We start from the raw sequence: 19,658 nt of genomic DNA, 5'->3' as shown, positions 1-19,658 counted from the left end.
AACGATAAGGCACGAATGTGACTTATGTGAACAATTGCTTTGGTTCCAATTCGTAGAAACACTAGACAACTTCGTCACCACCAAGGCAGTGAGGTCTATCTATAATGTGTGTATACGCCTAACCTCGACGACGTTAACAACAACAACACGCGAGTACGATAAAACAAATCATCGGGTGGTGGGGTGGGGTCGGTAGGGGTTGACGGTTTCTATTATTTTAATTTTTTTTTGTTTGTTTGCAGGGTGGTGGTGAAACTACGAATATATTTGGTGTCGCGCGCGTAGATCATTTCGACGACCGGTCGCTTCCTAAAGAAGGAAACAAAAAACATTATTCGGTGGGGCTAACCGCGACGACGACCCGCACGCAATGAGTTTGCGCCGTGTGGCATGTCGCCCGCCCCCGCCGCCGGGGCGTCCCCTCCGCCGTGCCGCTGTCGACTACCGAGACCGGCGGCGGCGTCAACAACGATGGCAGCGACTGCGGCGGCAGTGGCAGCAGTGGCGTTCCTCCCGTTGATAATCGCGTCCGATTCTCCGTTCGGAGCCGCTCGATTGCCAGTCGTACCGGTCGTCGCACGCGCACACCGTCTCTGCCTTTCTCACTCGCTCGCGCATCACCGCCGCCGCCACCGTCACCGCTACAGCTGTGCGTCGTCTATACCGCGGTTCCGTCCGTGTGCGTCGCGCCGTCCATCCCGACCGCCACCGAACAGACGTTTAATAAATAACAATAATAACAACAATAACGAGGACGTCTCATTGCGAGCGTACTGTGCTGTTGCTGCTGCAGACTAACGGCTACGCCCGATCGGATAATATACCGAGCGACACTCGAGAAACGGAAAACTTCACAGTACCATACGCGCAGATAGTACCCGTGTAGTGTTGTACTGGAAAATTCAGGCCGTGGACACGCCACTGGCAGCGACCTATCAACCGACCGCGGCGAAGGAGCAATACTGACGGTCATCCGAGCGTGCTGTAGCCGTCGCTGGTGGTAATGGGAAAGAAAGGCAAAAAGACTAGATGGCGGGAGCTGCCCATCACTCTGGGTAAGTGGCGTATACGTACAGCGTACACTTATGTACACTGTTATTAACGTTAACATTATGGAAGTTATTACCAGTCGGGCGTATTTATGATTTATGCAATATTTATAATGTTGCGACCGTGTGTAGATAACACCTCACGCCCCTGGTACGTGTACTTCTGGGTACCATCTGGTACGACGATTTATCTCGGCAATGTCTTTCTGCGATTATCTCGGAGATTTATTATATTATGAATGGTATTCATGTGTCTATTGCAAATGTATGATATTTCTTTTTTGATTTTTCGGCCGGGTGAGTAGGTACCTGACCCGGGTCGTTAGAGATTGGGACACCCACGCGTTATAGGATCACGATTGGCGGCCAGGGTACATGCGCCTAACCACAAATCTAAAACCTCGTGAAATATAGGTGATTGATGATGTAAGTTTTTAAAAGCTGAATTATATGATTGCAAGTATTATAGCATAATATACATGATATATTCCATTCGTTGTATGACGATTTTCTCACAAATAAATGATAATTTAGTGCATTTTATGTTTATATAATTTGTTTAAAAACAAAATTGTTTCAACTTAATAATAGTTGTAGGTATGCATTGTAATTTTTTAAATCTAAACAAATAGAAATTTATAAAACATTAATCTGTATACATCGGAGTCATCTTGTTTTCGCTATTAGATTTTTAAATATCTTGTTTAAGAAATCGTTATTATTTGGACAATAATAATGACTGATTTGTGCTATTAACAAGTGAAATTGCATCAGTGTTTAATATCTTTATTTTCAGTAAGATATTATATAAGACAACCATAATGTATTTATTATTATTTATATTTTAAATAGTATTTACAGTTCGTTACATATTAAATAATGTATTTATTAATCAAAACGCAAGTATCTTTTTAAATATTTATGTATAGGTGTTTAAAAAATGCTCATCAGGAGTAAGTGACTCTTAAAGTTAAAACCTTTCATTAAATCAGTGTAATATACAGTCAGCTCGCGATATAACGAAGCACAGTATCTACTACCTATACCAAAAATCTCGATATAACGAACGAAACTGTCGTATCTTTAACAACATCGTGATATACGAGTATAATGCGAAAGTCGATGTAACAATAAATTATCGATTTAACAAACTTTTTTCTCGATCCCTCGAAATTCGTTATATTGTGAGATGACTATACTTACATATTGTATATGTACGCATATTATGACTATATATTGGCTATATGACATATATAGTAAGTACCTAAATATATAATAGCAGTATATAAGTACTAAGTATATACTATATTAAAATCAAAGTGATTTTCCTATTTTTACAAAATTACACCATATAATATCACATACCCGTGATTGGATAACAGTTTCTGATTAAGACTAAGACTAAGTATGTGTATAACGTTTTACCAAATACCTATCCAGGAAATCGGTTTATTTCATTTACTGCTGTCGGCTTGTTATGATTGCATGTCCGATCATAATTTGTTCTCCGAGTTACGTAACGTTGCGTCCGCAAACTACATTTAATTTATTTTCGAGGTGAGCGATATCATCCAGAACGTTATGATTAGGTTACTTTTGTTTGTAAAACTGCCATATACAACTGCTATATATATATATATATATAATATAGGCACTGTCCCAGGAATGGTCGAGTAATTTGGATAAATGTTCTGAGGAGGGTGTAAGTTAGGAGAGGGATAAAGTGGCCAGATAATCAAGTAAATCCTTCTCACCTATTTTTTAAAAATATTATCATTTTTGATATCCAATAAAACACCAAATAGGGAAATATTTCAACCTATACCCAGATTACGTATTTTTTATGAGCATATTATACCAATTATATATATATGGTAAAACTGTACATTCATGTAGCGCTGAATATATAATAATATACTTAGGTAATAAGCCACTTCTTTTTTCATAACAGCGGTCGACGGTATAGAGGTAAATCAGGACATTTATTGTTTTTTATAGGCTAATTTAGTCATCGTCATTTACATTATGCTTTGATATCAATTATAATATATTTTTTAAATTAAATCGTAAATTATTAAAATGTTAGTATACTATACCTATTGTTTTTATTATACGCACGTTAACGGCTGAGATAAATATGTTATTAATGATGCGCCAAATTTATATTTTCAGGAAGTCGGTAGGTAGGTACTAGCCACTACTAGGTAAATAGTACAACATACGGCAAACACAGAGATACTAAAAATTATATATATTATGAATTATATACTATTATACACATGTATACCGGTCGCGTGCGCATTGGTTTAAATGCAAACTATATGATTTGTAACACGATTGATCGCCAGACCATAAACCGCGAGTACTATTATATTTTACATAATATACGTTATGAGCATTATAGCAAAGAAAATGTGGTTAACCGACTGTGTACAGTTGATTTCGTCCCTATAGGCTATAACGATTACAGATTACAATAAACATTAAAATTTGTAATATATAGGTATAGGTATTACTATCGAGTGTCTAAGTACAATAATAATATCATTGCTGCCGCTGCGATCGTGAACAACGAATATATTGCCTTAACTATATATATGATATATATTATAGTATATACATACCTGGAATCTGGCCTTTACCTACTTACGTCATAAATTCATAATATAAATTGAAAATCACGTGTTTTTGGATTCAAATACATTTTATAATGTATATAATCTATATATTTAGCGATTATGGTGACCAAGGATAATTATAGATGACATGTTTTTCTTTCGATGAAAATATTAAAAGCATTCTCTCCTTTGTTATTTAAAATTATTTTTTCTGTGCGTTTTTTGAATTTATTATTGATTATCCATAGTCAAAACTTAAAATTCAAAACACTTAAATATAAATTGTAGTAATCTCATTGTTAAAAATGTTAATGTTAGGGTTTTCTGTATATCAAAATAATTTTTCAATGAAATCAAAAACGTCTTTTTTTACGTTTCAAGTGATACTAATTTTTTTATCAAACTAAAATTCGGAATAACATGAGTTTTCATTAAGTTTATCAACTAAACCACTATAATAACAATAAAAATGCTTATTAACATAGACTAACACTATTAACACACTAAAATTCGCTCGTTTTATGCTTTTGTAAGTAACAAATTGTTTTATTTATGTATTAAACATATGATAATACAGTAGTTATTATTATAATTATATATTTAATATAATTTATAACGGTAAGTGTTTTTTTCTTGCTTCTACTAAAAACGTACCCCAGCGAATTTCCTTTAAACACTAATATCAATAATTATAATAGACTTCGTACGCTCAAATAGTTTCAAGAAATATGGAAGAATAATTATATTTAAACAATTTTCAGTAAATATTATGAATTTAATAATACATATTATAGTGGTTATATTTTATATCAATATAAATGATTTAAACCAAATCAAATCACTTATTTTATTTGAAATTAGTTCAAATGTCTTAATGAATCTTTAATTAAAACGATTTAACCAATATAAATATTTTTAATTATTAATTTAAAAAAAAACTTAACATTTTAATTTTAAATAAAAGTTCAGTAATGAATGTTATTGACGTTCTAAGTGTTTAGTGAAGTAAACATTTAAAGGCTCATTGAATAATATTTTATTTTGTGCAACTTTCAGGGACAAGAATAAGGGATTGCCGCGGTGCTCTGTTAGATCGATTTCATTGTATGCAAGTGCAGGGGTTCACATTGCCGATAATTCTATCATTAGGTTAAAGGTCAAAGAAGCCATTTGAATAAAATTAATTTTTTTTTTCGTTTTTTAAATATTGTTGATAAATTCCGAATAATATCTGGTCCCAGTGTTGATTATTATACACGATTGTGTATACATATACATTTTTTGAATAAATATGGTTATGCTTATGAAAAGCTATACATTGGAATTAATAGTAATAATTAGTTATTAATTTATAATATAATTTAAAATAATACAATTTATATAATAAGATTCTTTATAATGATTAATTTAATTTATAATGATGCTATAGAAAGTAGATATGTTTTTTTAAATATATAAATAGATTCGTTATGGGTAGGTACTTATATAAATAATGCACAACATTTCGTTTAATTGGTCGTCGGGTATTCGATTGAAGTGTGGCCAGTGTGGGAATCATAATGATATTTCATTATGAATAAATAAAAAAAAGTTGTTTATCGTTAATTGGACCGTGGCATAATATCGTTAAGTAATTATATTGTTTTGCGTTCGATATATATTATATTACAGGTATATATTACACTATACATGCATATAGCTAGTGTGTTCTCGACATAGTTACATACCGTTATAGGTTAGATGTGTTCTTATTTCTCAATAACAATACGTAGTCTTAATTGTTTGAAACCTAAATATTAAAAAATGTAAACACTTCATAATAATTTATGGTAATTCTCGTGAATATAGTTTAGTATTTTTTCTCCGGTTTTTATAGTTTTGAATAATATGTGTAAATGATAATTATGTAATACATATTCTGTTAAAACTATCATTGAATTTGTGTGGTATACGTACATACAATTAAATATTGACGATTAAAAATTTAAGTTGAAAAATTAAATGTATAACTCAGAATTGCTACCTATTTACTGTCACGAATAAGTGTTCAGTTTTGTAACATTAATTTTGATTAAGGTTAAGTGGTATATACCACATACTATGTATTTTTAAAACGGATATAAAAGCATATTGACTATGTGACATGATTCGATTTATTCACATTAATTAAAGAAAACATAATTTTTATAAATGTTTTCACTTTATAAATTTATTATATTCATTATAAATATATATTTTGTTAATTGAAGTAATGTTTATGTTGAAAAGAATTATAATTATTTAAAAAATATCGTGGAAAAACAATTTTTTATTTTATTTTATTATATTGTATAGTTGAAAAAATGAATATTCATTGGAAATTGAAATATTTAACTGGCCTCATTGTATATTAATATTGTCAAACATAAATATGATTTAAATCGTAAGTTGTGATTATGACATGTGCATTGTTGTACAATATGTCCTATAATTCAAATATAGTTAAAGTATTATAAATTATTACTATATAAACTTGTAATGAGTTTATATTATTATTAATGATTATAATTACATAAAATTATAAAACAAATAAATATGAATTATTGAAATACGTTTTTCAATAAAAAAAAAAACAAGTTTTAATATAGTTAAAATGTATATTTTCTTTTCTTAAAAAAATTGTCATTTAACTCTAACCTTTAGGTTTTGCGTGTTAACGATAAAATAAAAAAACTGAAATATTTTAAGTGTCATATTATAACATTGATACTATAGTATCTATAGTCTTATACTTAGCCAAAATGCTATTCAACCAAGTATATTGAAAACACTTTTATTGGTGGCGTACCTAACATAATATAATATTATTATTCTAGAAACAGCTTTATTCCTTATATATAGGTATTACAATCTGCAAAAATACACTAACACCGATTTTGTGAAAATAATTTCGTTTTGAGGATCACGCCGCTTGTAGCTGATAAGTGACTACAATAATGTGTTTTATTTGACAAATTGATCCACGTTGTTCACTACATCATTTATTTTATTCGTGTAATATATAACTTATCAAGTGGATTTTTTTTATAAAACATTAGTTTTATTTTATCTCACGTTAGTATTATGTTATGGATATTATATTACATTATGTTGAACTTAAGAAGGGGAAGTTGTTCATGGCACATGTAAAATAAAAGTAAATGCTTAATCGTCTAAATCAATATAAGTTATAATAACTGGTCTTATCAGTTAAGCAACACGACTGCATACGCAATGACTTGAAACAAGTTGACAGGAAAATTCAGATGATTTATCATCATAATTGATACTTATTCCCATAGTTATATTCATGGCATTATTTTTTGGTAATCTTAAAGAAAAAAATATATAATTTATAGGTTAGATTAGGTACAGTTTATGTATGTAAATAATTGTGATTCCATTTGAACCACCGTACACAGCCATCACAGTCATATAGACAGTAGACGTACATTTTGCATATTATTACTCTTATAAACATTACATTAATTTAATTACATATTAGTAGCAGTAAAATACTTATACCGTTTATTCTGATTCATGGCCACGTGTTTTTGTCAAATAAATGATACATTGATATTTATTTCACTTTATTTAAATGCACATATTATTCTACAATGTAATTATTAGAGTAAAACGTAGGTACTGTAGACAAAAATTAAATCCTGCAACTATAATGTATTTTTACATAATTGTATTTCATAATTTCTACAGGGTAATTCTTTTAACAGTTAACACATATTATGCTGACATATAAAAAAATATTCCACTTAAAATTAAAAATGAATGTTGTCGTTCAAAAAGTAATATAACTTAAAAAATGATAAAAAATAAAAAATATTTTGCTTCTAAAATGTTGCATTTTTATGACTTAAAATTATGTAGTTTTTTTTTTCAAAAACATAAATACTTTTTGAAATAGTTAGTGCTTTTTGTTAAAGCGGTCACTCAGTATAATTATAAATTTTAATTTATTGCATAATATAACGAAATTTTCATTTGTTTGTAATAAAATATGTAACGTTTGCGTTTATTATAATAAATCATTTTTTTTACCAGATATTTTATTTTTTTTTACGTAATGTTAATCTATTATGATTTTGTCACTTAACATCACTGTCGGTCACTGATCTCTCTTCTCTTTCCCTCATTGTTCACGCGTTCATAGACTAATTCACTAACGGCATAGTTAAATATATTTTATAGCTTCCGCATGTCAAACAGTACTGTTATCTTGTTTTTTAAAACCGGGGAAATGATTTTTACGTATTCAATCAATTACTATTATCTCCCCTGCACATAAACTTAAATATTATACCTAATTATATAATATAATCGCTATTCACTTTCTCACTATAACTTAATTGGCTTTTTACGCTTGTTAGATACAATCGACATCATTATATTTAATATATGATATGATATTATCAATCTTAGATTTATTTTAGCAATATTTACCTTTTAGTAAATTACTATACAATTAATATTTTTTTTTCAAATGCCTCGGAGCTTTATTATTTAAACAACCCAAAGGTTTTTATATATATTTTGCATACTATAGATATAAACTATATATATCTTACATGTTTTTGGAGTCACTTCCAAACTTAATCATATGGTTTCAGATAATTAATATGAAAATATTATTTTAAAATTACCCGGATGGTTAGATATATTTTTAACTACAAATATATTCCTAGAAATAGCTAGATGTATATTTTTATATTAAATTCTAAGAAATATTGACTAAAAACACTGAGATCAAATTTTAATTTTATTTGTGATTTATTTATTACAAAAAAATTAAAATTAAAATAGAAATTTTGTTATTTTTATATATTTACCTTTAATATACCAATAAAAATTAACAATGTGCGTTGAAATATTTTTATATACTTATTTGCATGTAGTAAAATTGATTTTAGAAAACATTTACTGACATAAAAACACAATAGAAAATAAAAATCAAACACATTATCGTGAAACAAAAAAAATATTAAATGTATATACCTACTATATTAGTATTTACTGTTTAATATGTATAAGTACATTATTTATTTAAAATCATGTAATCTCAGATTAGATAATATATTAAATTTTAAATGTATATTATATGAATAATATGGATACTTAAATATTTTTGGGAATACTACTATGTATTCAATTAGTTAATAAATATTTCGCACTCGTATTGGTTAGGTATTGGATTTTCACTGTAGTCAGCTGAGTTTTCGAATAATTATTTAAATTATAATTAATAAAAATAATAAAATAGATTTAATTAAATATGTTATATATAATAAAGAAAATTCAATCGGAGAAATGATAAAGCATGTAATAGATTACAGATTGTATATGTGTTCATGATTTTTATTTTCTAAGAGATCACTTTTATTTGGAAATTTAAAATTTACGAAATTATTTTTATTTCAAAGTCAAAAACTCATTTATTCGAATTTTTGATAAGTAACTAACATAATATTTCTAGAAAAATCTAAAAAATGTACGGTAAAATAATTTTAAATAAATACCGTGTCTTGTAGTTGAATTGTTTTACATTATGAACGCTTTTTATCCTTTCTTAAACTAGGAGTGTACAATTATTTAACTAGCAATTTTTCGAAATGAAATAGAAAATTTATTATTGGATTACAATTTGTAATTTTTTTATTTATTATATTTATTTTACTAAAAAAAATAACTAGAGATATTTCATCAGATTTATCAAATCTTACTTCGTAGTGAAAATGACACTATATATAATATTAAATTAATTTTTATTGGTAGCCATGTGTAATATTATAAATTTATAACTTATAAAAAAAACTCATTTAAATTTTTTTGCAAACTGCAGAAATAATTTATTTTTGATTGCTTAAATTTGAAGTCATCATAGATATTTTCTTATATACCTAACAATTGTTTACCAACAATAATTTTGCTATTGTTGATTTGGTTTTTATTTAACTGATTTAGTTTGCGTTTGAAAAAAGTATTTTTGTATAGTGAACTGTATTGATTTCCATTTAACTTCGTATTTAACTACTGGCAAATTCAGTTCCTGTTTTTGCAATATGATGTTTAAGACAGTTAAGTATGCACATTTACTTTGCAATTTTTACAGTCTTGGGATTGTCAACTTATAAATAAAGTAGGCATAGTTAAGAATGTGCATTAGCCATCACTGAACGTTGAAACAGAAGTCAACTGAACATTATTTACATACGAATATAAATTATTATGTACAAAAATAATTGTAATAATAATAATAATTAGGTAATAATTAAATTTAAGAATTTTACGATTATAATAATTTGAAGTAAACTCTCTTCAAATATAATTTTAATTATACAAGTTAAGTTATACAGGTTATCAATTCACTTTAATTAAATATATTTGTTAGATAAGAACCGATTCGGTACAAGTCAAAAATTCTATTATTTTATAACCTCAAAATCCTACTAAGGTCTTCGGACCGCAAACAGTTATTAATCTTTAGATTTTGTGGCTCATGGATAGATATATTTTATAAATAATAAAAATAAAATGTTTCTTATCTTTGATAATTTTTTTTTTTATATAAAATATATTATTATTTATTTTATATCGGTCAAATTATTTTTTAAATATTTTAAATGTTTAACACAATATAATATAGGTAATATTTATGTATTGAATATATATTTTCAATTTATATGCTTTGTACGTATTGTGATTATTGATGTTTCAATAAATAGGTAATAAATATATACTATTATTATTATTATTATTATTAATGATTAGAAAAATATATGTTGTATTTGGGTTATGATGGCCGTGTGGTGGTTTCAATGCGTAATGTTATATAAATTAAAGTTGATAAAATTAATTAGTGACTGTGATTGTCGTGAATATATTTCACTTAGTTATATCGTCACTGCATTTTTAATAAACTTCCTTGGCGTGATTTTATAGTTACGTAGATAGAATATTTTTTTGAATTAAGTTATAGACAAATATTATTAAGAAAATAACAATATATTATTACTATTACATATTTTTCAAAATTATTTTATTTAAACCTTATAATGCACATGTAATTTTTTTTTAACTAAAATATAGTAATACAAAACTATTTTTTTACATAGTTGAAGTAAAATGTTGAGATATTTTGAATATACCAAATATATTAATATCGTATTTAAAATACATTATTTTATACCTAAACTCTTATTGTATTATCTATGATAATAATAGTATATAGATTATACTGTGATTTACAAAAAAAATATATTAAAATTGTTATACCTATTTAAAACTTAATGTATTTTTTCTCTGATTGAACAAAAATAATTAAAGTCATAAATGTATGCTTTATGAGAAAAAAATCAAGCTTTTGATTTAATGTAACATTTTAAGCATATGGATAATAATAGTATTTTTTAAGAAATTTTATAAAAGTTCAAGGTGAAACATGGCCTCTATAGCCTCTTGTTTTTGAACCCCTACTGAAAGTTGTTTATTATAAATCTATTTCATATTGTTTATAGATCATAAGAAAATCTTCAATAATATATTTCAATATGTATTACATAATGCAATAAATACTAATTGTAAAAAAAAATAACTAAGTACTTTTAAAATGCAACTAATGATGTGAAATGTCTTAACGACAAAAATCAAAACAATAATCTACTAAAGACATTGATTGATGTATCTGTGAAACAAAACATACGATAAAACATAAGAATATAAACTACTGACCCTAACCTGAGTACTAGAATTTATATAAGTATTAGAAGTGTATTATTGATCTATAGCCTTCAACATTTTTCTTTTTTTTTTAACTCGATTAAGAATTGTATTACAGAAATAAAATTTGAGTAACACTTTAGTATTGCATATAATACAAATATAATATGTATGATTTGTGTATTATATACATTTAAGTAAAGCAACGTTTAAAATATTTCGATTAAGAATATTTACTAATTTTCATAAATTATTTTTTTTTGTAATATAGTTATATTTATTACCTTAAAAAAATGAATAATTAATACATTTCATCATCACAAATAAATATATAATATTTTCAGTTTACATAATTCTTATTTTCTAAGAGTAGTCATAGGTACTTGTAAATTATTTTGTGAAAGAATAAGCTTCAAAATGACAAAAAATATTATTTTCTTTATTGTTTATAAATTTGTTTATTTTATAGCTATTCTTCCACATATGGGACTGAGACCAATAATTAAGATTTTTTTTTCTAATTTCATTAAAATGTTCTATATTAAAGTAAAAATTTGGCATATTCTTAATATTTGCATGTTAAAATGCAAAATAAAATAATTATGTATAATACATGGTATTCGTGCCAATAATGTATGATTTCATTCAATGTTTCGTCACTATTAAGTATAAATTATACTGATACAAAACTTCTTCGCTTCTTAATATATGATCTGATTTTGACCTAAGTGTTTTAAAAACAGATTGTAGTATAATAATATTTGAAATAACGCCAAGTGCAAGAACACTTATTATCTACATATTTTCAATAAATTTATCTTTTACAAAGGGAAATTAGAAATATTAAGTATAAATTATTTATTTTCACAAAATATACTTTAATTTAAAAAAAAATTAAAAAACAATTAGAAATTATATTTTAGGAACTACTTTACAATTATATTTTTTAAATATAAATACTTATATATATATATATATGATACAATGCTATAGATTTCTAAAAACACGTGTTATGTTTTTTCCATATACAAAACATGTAATACTGCATGTTTGTGTACAAAACTCATATTGATATAATCTCACTTTTTACTAAGATAAAATTGAAGTGCTACTCAAAGAATTATCGGTGAATGTATTATTTTAAATACATTTTTAAGTCAAGATTCACACAATTATTAATCCGTTTCTGGTGCTTATAATAATTTAATATAATGTATGCGAGGCATGATAGTATTAATAATTAAATGATTTGAATTTTGATAAATAATAATAGATTGAATAAAAATGTACGGTGTATTGTATGGTGTATTGATCCAACAGGAATTACATGTTATTAAAATAATATCAATGCAAAAAATAATAACTTTGAAGAGGACTGAAGGACATACGTTACATATTAGGTTACAAATTTACGTCACATTTGGCTCGATTGGATCCGCGTGATATTAAAAATTTTCCAGTTATATATATAATAAATTATTGGTTTTATTTAAAAAATAGATTATTAATATTTTATAATTTATACGTCAAGATATTTAAAGTTGTTTCTTTCTACTTCAATACTTGGTGTACCTCTAGTCCCCTACTATAGTTATAATTATAAAAGTATATTTCATTAAAATGCTTTCACCTATTATACTATGTTAATTGTCATAATATTTTAATTTTTGTAGTAAAATAAAAATACCTACATTGAAATTTTAATAAAAAAGGTATTTTAACCTTAAGCTATTAATGAATGAATGTCAATAATTATATTGTGCTATGACAAATAATAATTTCAAGAAGTATTATATATAGCTAGGTATAAGTGTATATTATAGTTTTACATAAAGTAGTGAAATAAACATCATTCAAAATTATTCAATGGATCAACAGTGGTAAAATATAAAAATAGAACAAAAACATTTCTTTTACATGTATACAAATTGTTTTGCTATTGAGTAATAAAAAAAATTTATAAAATGTTATAAATGTATACTATATAGTATATAGTATATATTATATTTTTAATTATATAATAATAAAACTTTAAATATAAGAAAATAAATAGGACAATTGGTAAATTGTTGAATAATTAAATTAAAACTGTATGATCCATACAAAACAATAATTACTGGAAGTAAATGTCATTAAACTGAAAGACAATTCCAACATATTAAATTTTTTATAAAGTATTGACTAAGAAAAAAGATCAAAAATAAAAATCTTAAGATCGATCAACTTGCTTTTTTAAAGTTATACTCATAAAGGACTAAAGATTCTTGCTTTTTAATGAAAAATTATAAGTTATTGTCTTAGATTGGTAAAATGTGGACATGTGGTTACGTCTTATCTGTTTTAGATCACGGTTGTCGACCACACACGATCATTTACTACGCGCATATACGCGCACGTACTTATGTGAATATAAAATTGCATGTATTGGAATTTAATTAATGGTCAGTTGAAAATCCCTTAGGCCTATACAGTAGTATACTACAATTTATTATTCTGATGTCAAATCATAAAAAAAATTACAAAACACTAATTATTATAAGTTAATCCGTATTTTCAATTTTTTTCACCCACTATACAATTTAAAAGCAACAACGTTTTCTTTGTTCTCTTACTAAATTTTTTAATAATTTTAATTAAAAAAAAAATTGTAACTTATAAGTTTGTTAAATATACATAAAGTAACGCTCATCACTCGATTTGATTCCTAATGTTTCACTAAATCGATAATTTAAGTTTTAATATCCATCTAGAGGAGGGTTACATAATACCCAAACCCCTCATTGGTTGCGCCATTAACTAAATAGATACTTAAAATTTAAATTTAAAATGCTTCATAAGTTCATTCTGTCTGTTGTATTTTATAAGCCTAAATGAAATATAACTGATGATAATAAGATAAATTATTATAGTCAAGGTTATACTGCGTCATTAAATCGATAAAATATGTTCAAATGCATATTATTAAAACAGTATTACGTCGAAATACAAACACGTGATAAATAATATTATATAAATGTTCAATTGATGAGGGTTATAGAGGTGGGATTTTTAAATCAATTTTTAAGAAAACAGCAAAGGGTGATTTATTTATTTTTTCATCATCGTAAATTGTTTAATGTGTGGTACAAACACGGGATGTCTAAGTGGACGATAGTATAGACAAAATGTTGGTGTCAAATCACTGTAAAGATTTTGTTTTTTGCGCCTCCCATAACATGATACTTTTCTCTTTCATCTAGTCGAATTAAAATCCTATATCGTAAAATTGTGTACCGTTGTTGGCTAAAATCATCTAATACTATTACAAATCTAGTATTATAGGTACCTATGCATTACGATTTGCGTGGTGTATATTTAGGATACAAATCAATAGACAATAATTACAATAAGGAGTTAACAATATTGCGCAATAGTCTGCAATCTAGTTCATATTTATAAATGTTATCCGGTGAATTGCCGTAATATTATTGATTGATTAATTCTAAATTCGTTCTAAGACTAGAATGAATAACCAATACACCATAATAATATTTATCCCAAGAGGAAATAATATAGGTGACGATAGAGGATATAGTATGATATACGTCTTATCTTTCTGACACGTAATTCTTTAAAAACTGGTAACTCATTTTTATGGATCAAAAGTTGATGATAACAGCTCGAAAATATTATATCATACATCAGAGTATAGAAGCTTACTTTTCCAAGACTATTCTACAGCACAGTACACCAATATTATTAAATTTATATGCAATAGCGGACGAAGACGTGAAAACGATTTTAACGACAGAACCTTTGAAAATAATCAAACAGACGCGGAGAAAAACGGTGAACAGCTTGCGAGTTTTTTTTTAAGTGCATAATAATATAGATGTTATGTATTTTAATATAATATTCGAATACAGTTCAATGCTATTCGGTTTTCGAATTGTTGGTGAATTGGTACCATACGTATGTTGGTACTTATACATGTTGATGTTATATTGTGGCTTCTCTTGGCAAAACGAACAATAACTATCTGGAATAACTCAAATTCATTCCACATACCTATATATATATACGATTTCCATATTCTATTTCGTTTCTATATTCCATATTTTGCATATCTGTTGTAATTGACTCCGATAATAATTTTTATATTCTCTGCGGTTGATGATAAAGTGGTACGCACAGTATATTTTTAACATATTCTCAAAAGTAGTATTGGTCACATACCGCGTAAGATCAGGTGACTTAGAAAGCCAGGTGTAAAGTATCGGATGATCAATTTTGAATTACCCTGTAGCTTAAAAAAAATCGTACTAGGTTTTTGACATAATATATATCTCAGTGTACCCAATAGTTTAGAATATATAAATATCATTGTATCGAGTGTAGACTTATCCCGTTATTTTATTTATAGTAAAATAAAAAAAAAAGACACTATGCAGACGCACACTGCAGATTGTTTTAAAAATATATGAATATATACATTGACAAATGGTCGGAAAATAATTCCACGTTTATATAAGTATAAAAATAAAATAGTAAATGATAATATAGAATAACCAACATTGTTATTGTTTTTCCAAATTACAATTATATACCTAAAAATCATTATCGTTGAAAACGGGCATATTGTAATTATTATTTCTATTAATTCGTGTTTTTTTTTTATACGCCTACGAAAAATTGTATTCTTACGTATGAAAATATAAAAAAAAAAAAATGATGTCTCCGAATAAGTATTAATTATTACTAGATTTGATATAATAGTCTTTATGTATAGTCTACGTAAAACTTCCAAAGCATTCACCATTCTACTCCGTAAAGTGGTCGCATTCGTGCGTAAGTAGAAAATAAAAATACTAGAAATCTTTAAACGACATAAACTAATATCGAGTATATTTCTTTACAAATATGCAACGACTACGTACATTATTGTAATACATATATAAATAAAGCGTTTAATCCGCAGTACATGTATTGTACAAATGTTTAATTATGCATTATTGTATTCATTATTATATTCACACGCATCAATTCGTTGCACACAGCTGTCTAGACGTCTGCGTTACGTAAATCCGTCGTTATCGTAGTTGTCCCGGTAGCCAGAATAAATCGATATACGTTGTCCACGTAATCGCGTGGATATAATATTATTCTTATAGCATATACCCCGACACTTGTGTTTTTATTAATTTTAATTTACGACTATCCGTCAGAATTCCTTTCTACCTGCGCAACTATGGTTAGTGGTTATTAATATTTAAAATTTATATATGTTTAAAAAATACGAAAAATATTTAAAAAAATATCGAAGTATTATCGTTTCAAAAAAATATATGTTATTTAAAAACGCATCCGTTAGCGAACTAACATAATGTATTATTCTAGTTATAACGTATATCCTTTACACTATATTTCCCATTATCTCCGAATATCACATATCTACGCAAGCATAGCCTTTTCACCATATTTACTGAAAACATGTATAAAAGCAGCACTTCGTGATTTATTATAGTATGGTCAATATCTATGATCGTTATATCGTGATATTTCGATGATTGTCCTTCTGTGAGCAATCATTTGGATAAACCATTACTTCCGCTTCACGTGTTTCAAACGGACGACCATCGTGTTTCATAATATCCAGTGCCGTTACACCAGAATATTTTTATTTTTTTACTACATACAGTGTCTGTAATTTATTTTTTATTTTGCTCGAATCAATTGTTACGTTTAAAGTTACATCACATCATTTTGACTGTTTTACGAATTAACGGAAGATCTACTAGGGCCTAACAAGGCCAACAAAAAAACATTAAAAACATTAAAAACATTAAACCAACATTTATTCAATAAATAATAATAATAGTAATGGATTATTTGTTATCAATGAAAGATATATTTTATTGTCATAAACGTAAAATGTGTTTAGACGACCATCCCCACGACGGGTACCGTGAGGTGGTCCATCCTCGACTGCAGCATAAGGCATAACATACAGATGTTCGATGCATATAGCCACTAAATTATATAGATATACAATATTGTACTGCACATCTGCACGTGTATAATCGAGTTAAAAAAAACTATATGAGTACACTCGACGTTCGTTTTTGATGTGAATGTAGCATTCATTAGGAAAAAAAAATAATAATATTGATGATGGTGAAAAAAACGATTAAAATACCATATTATCACATTACATATACACATCTGTGGGTTGTCTGTAGCAAAACTCAGCTGAGTCTAATATAATTTGTGTCTGAGAAAGGTATCCCTCGAAAACAAAAAAAAATTATAATATCAAAATTAGGATTTATATCGCTATTATTACACCGTTGTCCGTCATTATTGTTGTAACTTCTAAAATACATATTGATATAGTATATATTATATGTATAATACATCTCCGGCTGGGTAGTTTTTTGTTACCGCGTGTATTATACAAACATTATATTGTATGCTCGACGCGGGTTTATTTACCAAAAAAGTTTCTTACATACCCGTCAAAATAATCTATGATAGATAACGCTTTATTATTAATCGTATTTGTTTAACATGTTAAACCGATAAAAAATCGTGTTGTATTCTAAATGTTTCCAATACTCGTATTAGACATTATTTTTTTTTGTTTAATCTATTGTTAGTGAGTTTATTGTAATTTCAGTTAGCTCTTTTTATTTAAAAAAAAAATGGTTGCTAAAACTATCGATATGAAATACTTTAACAACCAATGCAAATAAAGAAAAAATATGAACCATTTTGATTTGTTCATCAATGTATAATACAATGTAATATACATATCTTAATAATATTATGATCGGTACCTAACTCTATAACTACAAAGAGCATAGCGTGTCATTATATTTATTTAAAATAAACTATGTTTGTTCAGGTATTTTTGTGGTTATAGCAGGAACAATTGATAAAATACAACGCAAATAATGGTAGTTTTTACATAAATTTGATAATAAGTTGCCCCCGCAAATTTAAATCGTATGTTATACACAGAACAATACATAAAAACTTTATAATGACCCTTACATTATTATGAAATGTGGATCTATGTTTTCTTAAATACCAACCACACAAAAGCCACGAAGTCCCGAAAGGGCTGTGCTATATTATATAATGTATAAATATACCTTCTATTTATATATTTTTGACGAATATACCAAGTCCGTTTAACTATGTTTGTACAATTAAAAGAAAAAAGACAATTCTATATCTCTTTTACGTGTTAGATTAATATCATATATTTGGTATTTAAATGCGTTTTTTTAATTTTACATATTGTATTTAAAATATTTGTTAATTACATCTATATTGATTAAGTACAAATATCAAAAAGTTTTAGTATTTAGGTATAAACCATATAAATATTTTTGATAATTTTTATTAAATAAATAATTGTATGGATGTTTTTTTATTTTACCGAGCAAACAATTAAGAAACTAATATAGAGCAGCAAATATAAAAATGCAATTTCAAGTAGGGATTTAAAAATACGAGTATGTTAAATACATTTTGAATATATTTGTATTTTTATTTGAATACTTACTGAGAAATATATTTAAATAATTAATTCAATACTTTTTTATTTAAGTATATTCAAGTATATAAAAAATATTACAACAACCGGTAATGCATGATCGTACAATAGATACCTATCATACTATTACGATACTTGAGTACTGGATTTAACTACTTAAAATAGCATACCATTATTTTTAAACTAATGATAAATTAACATAGATTATCGACATATAATATTATATACATTTATGAACTTAGTATATATATTTTGAAAAAAACATACATTATATTTCGTTGTTTTATTATTATAATTATTATTCGATATGGTTTAAGGAAATCAGATAGAAAATATTTAATTAAAAAATACTTGTTAAATTTATTTTAATTACTGACGTATCTACTTCCATGAACTGATATTTGATAAGTAAATAACCTACTTAAAAAGTATATAATATAATATTTTAGCAGAAATTCAAACGGCTTAATATCCAGGCTAAAAAACAATTAATTTTTTTATGGTTCGTCTTAATTATCAGAAAAAGTGTGACACTAAAATTGACTTGAATGATTATTATTAGGTTAATACTCAATATCAGACAAATTTAATAATCAAATATTTTATGTAAATACACTGATTTCTTATAATATATTACAATGCATCGCAAAATCAGTGATAAATCAGAAAAAATAATAAAAATAGCTTAGTGATCAAAAACAA

At 26.4% G+C, this 19,658-nt stretch overlaps 1 protein-coding gene across 1 annotated transcript in view; it reads left to right on the top strand.

Annotated features, from left to right (window-relative positions):
* The first annotated feature begins 495 nt into the window (after positions 1-495).
* LOC113551880 overlaps positions 496-19,658 on the top strand; it is a 34,928-nt gene continuing 15,765 nt past the window's right edge. Inside the window, exon 1 of the mRNA XM_026954432.2 lies at positions 496-1,055. Within this exon, the coding sequence (XP_026810233.1) occupies positions 1,004-1,055 (52 nt within the window). The 5' untranslated portion in view covers positions 496-1,003. The remainder of the gene's footprint in view (positions 1,056-19,658) is intronic.

Source organism: Rhopalosiphum maidis, chromosome 2 (assembly GCF_003676215.2).
Source record: "Rhopalosiphum maidis isolate BTI-1 chromosome 2, ASM367621v3, whole genome shotgun sequence".
NCBI classification, from domain to species: Eukaryota; Metazoa; Arthropoda; class Insecta; order Hemiptera; family Aphididae; genus Rhopalosiphum; species Rhopalosiphum maidis.
Note: the sequence above shows the minus strand (reverse complement) of the source record. Positions and strands in the feature narration are given on the sequence as shown.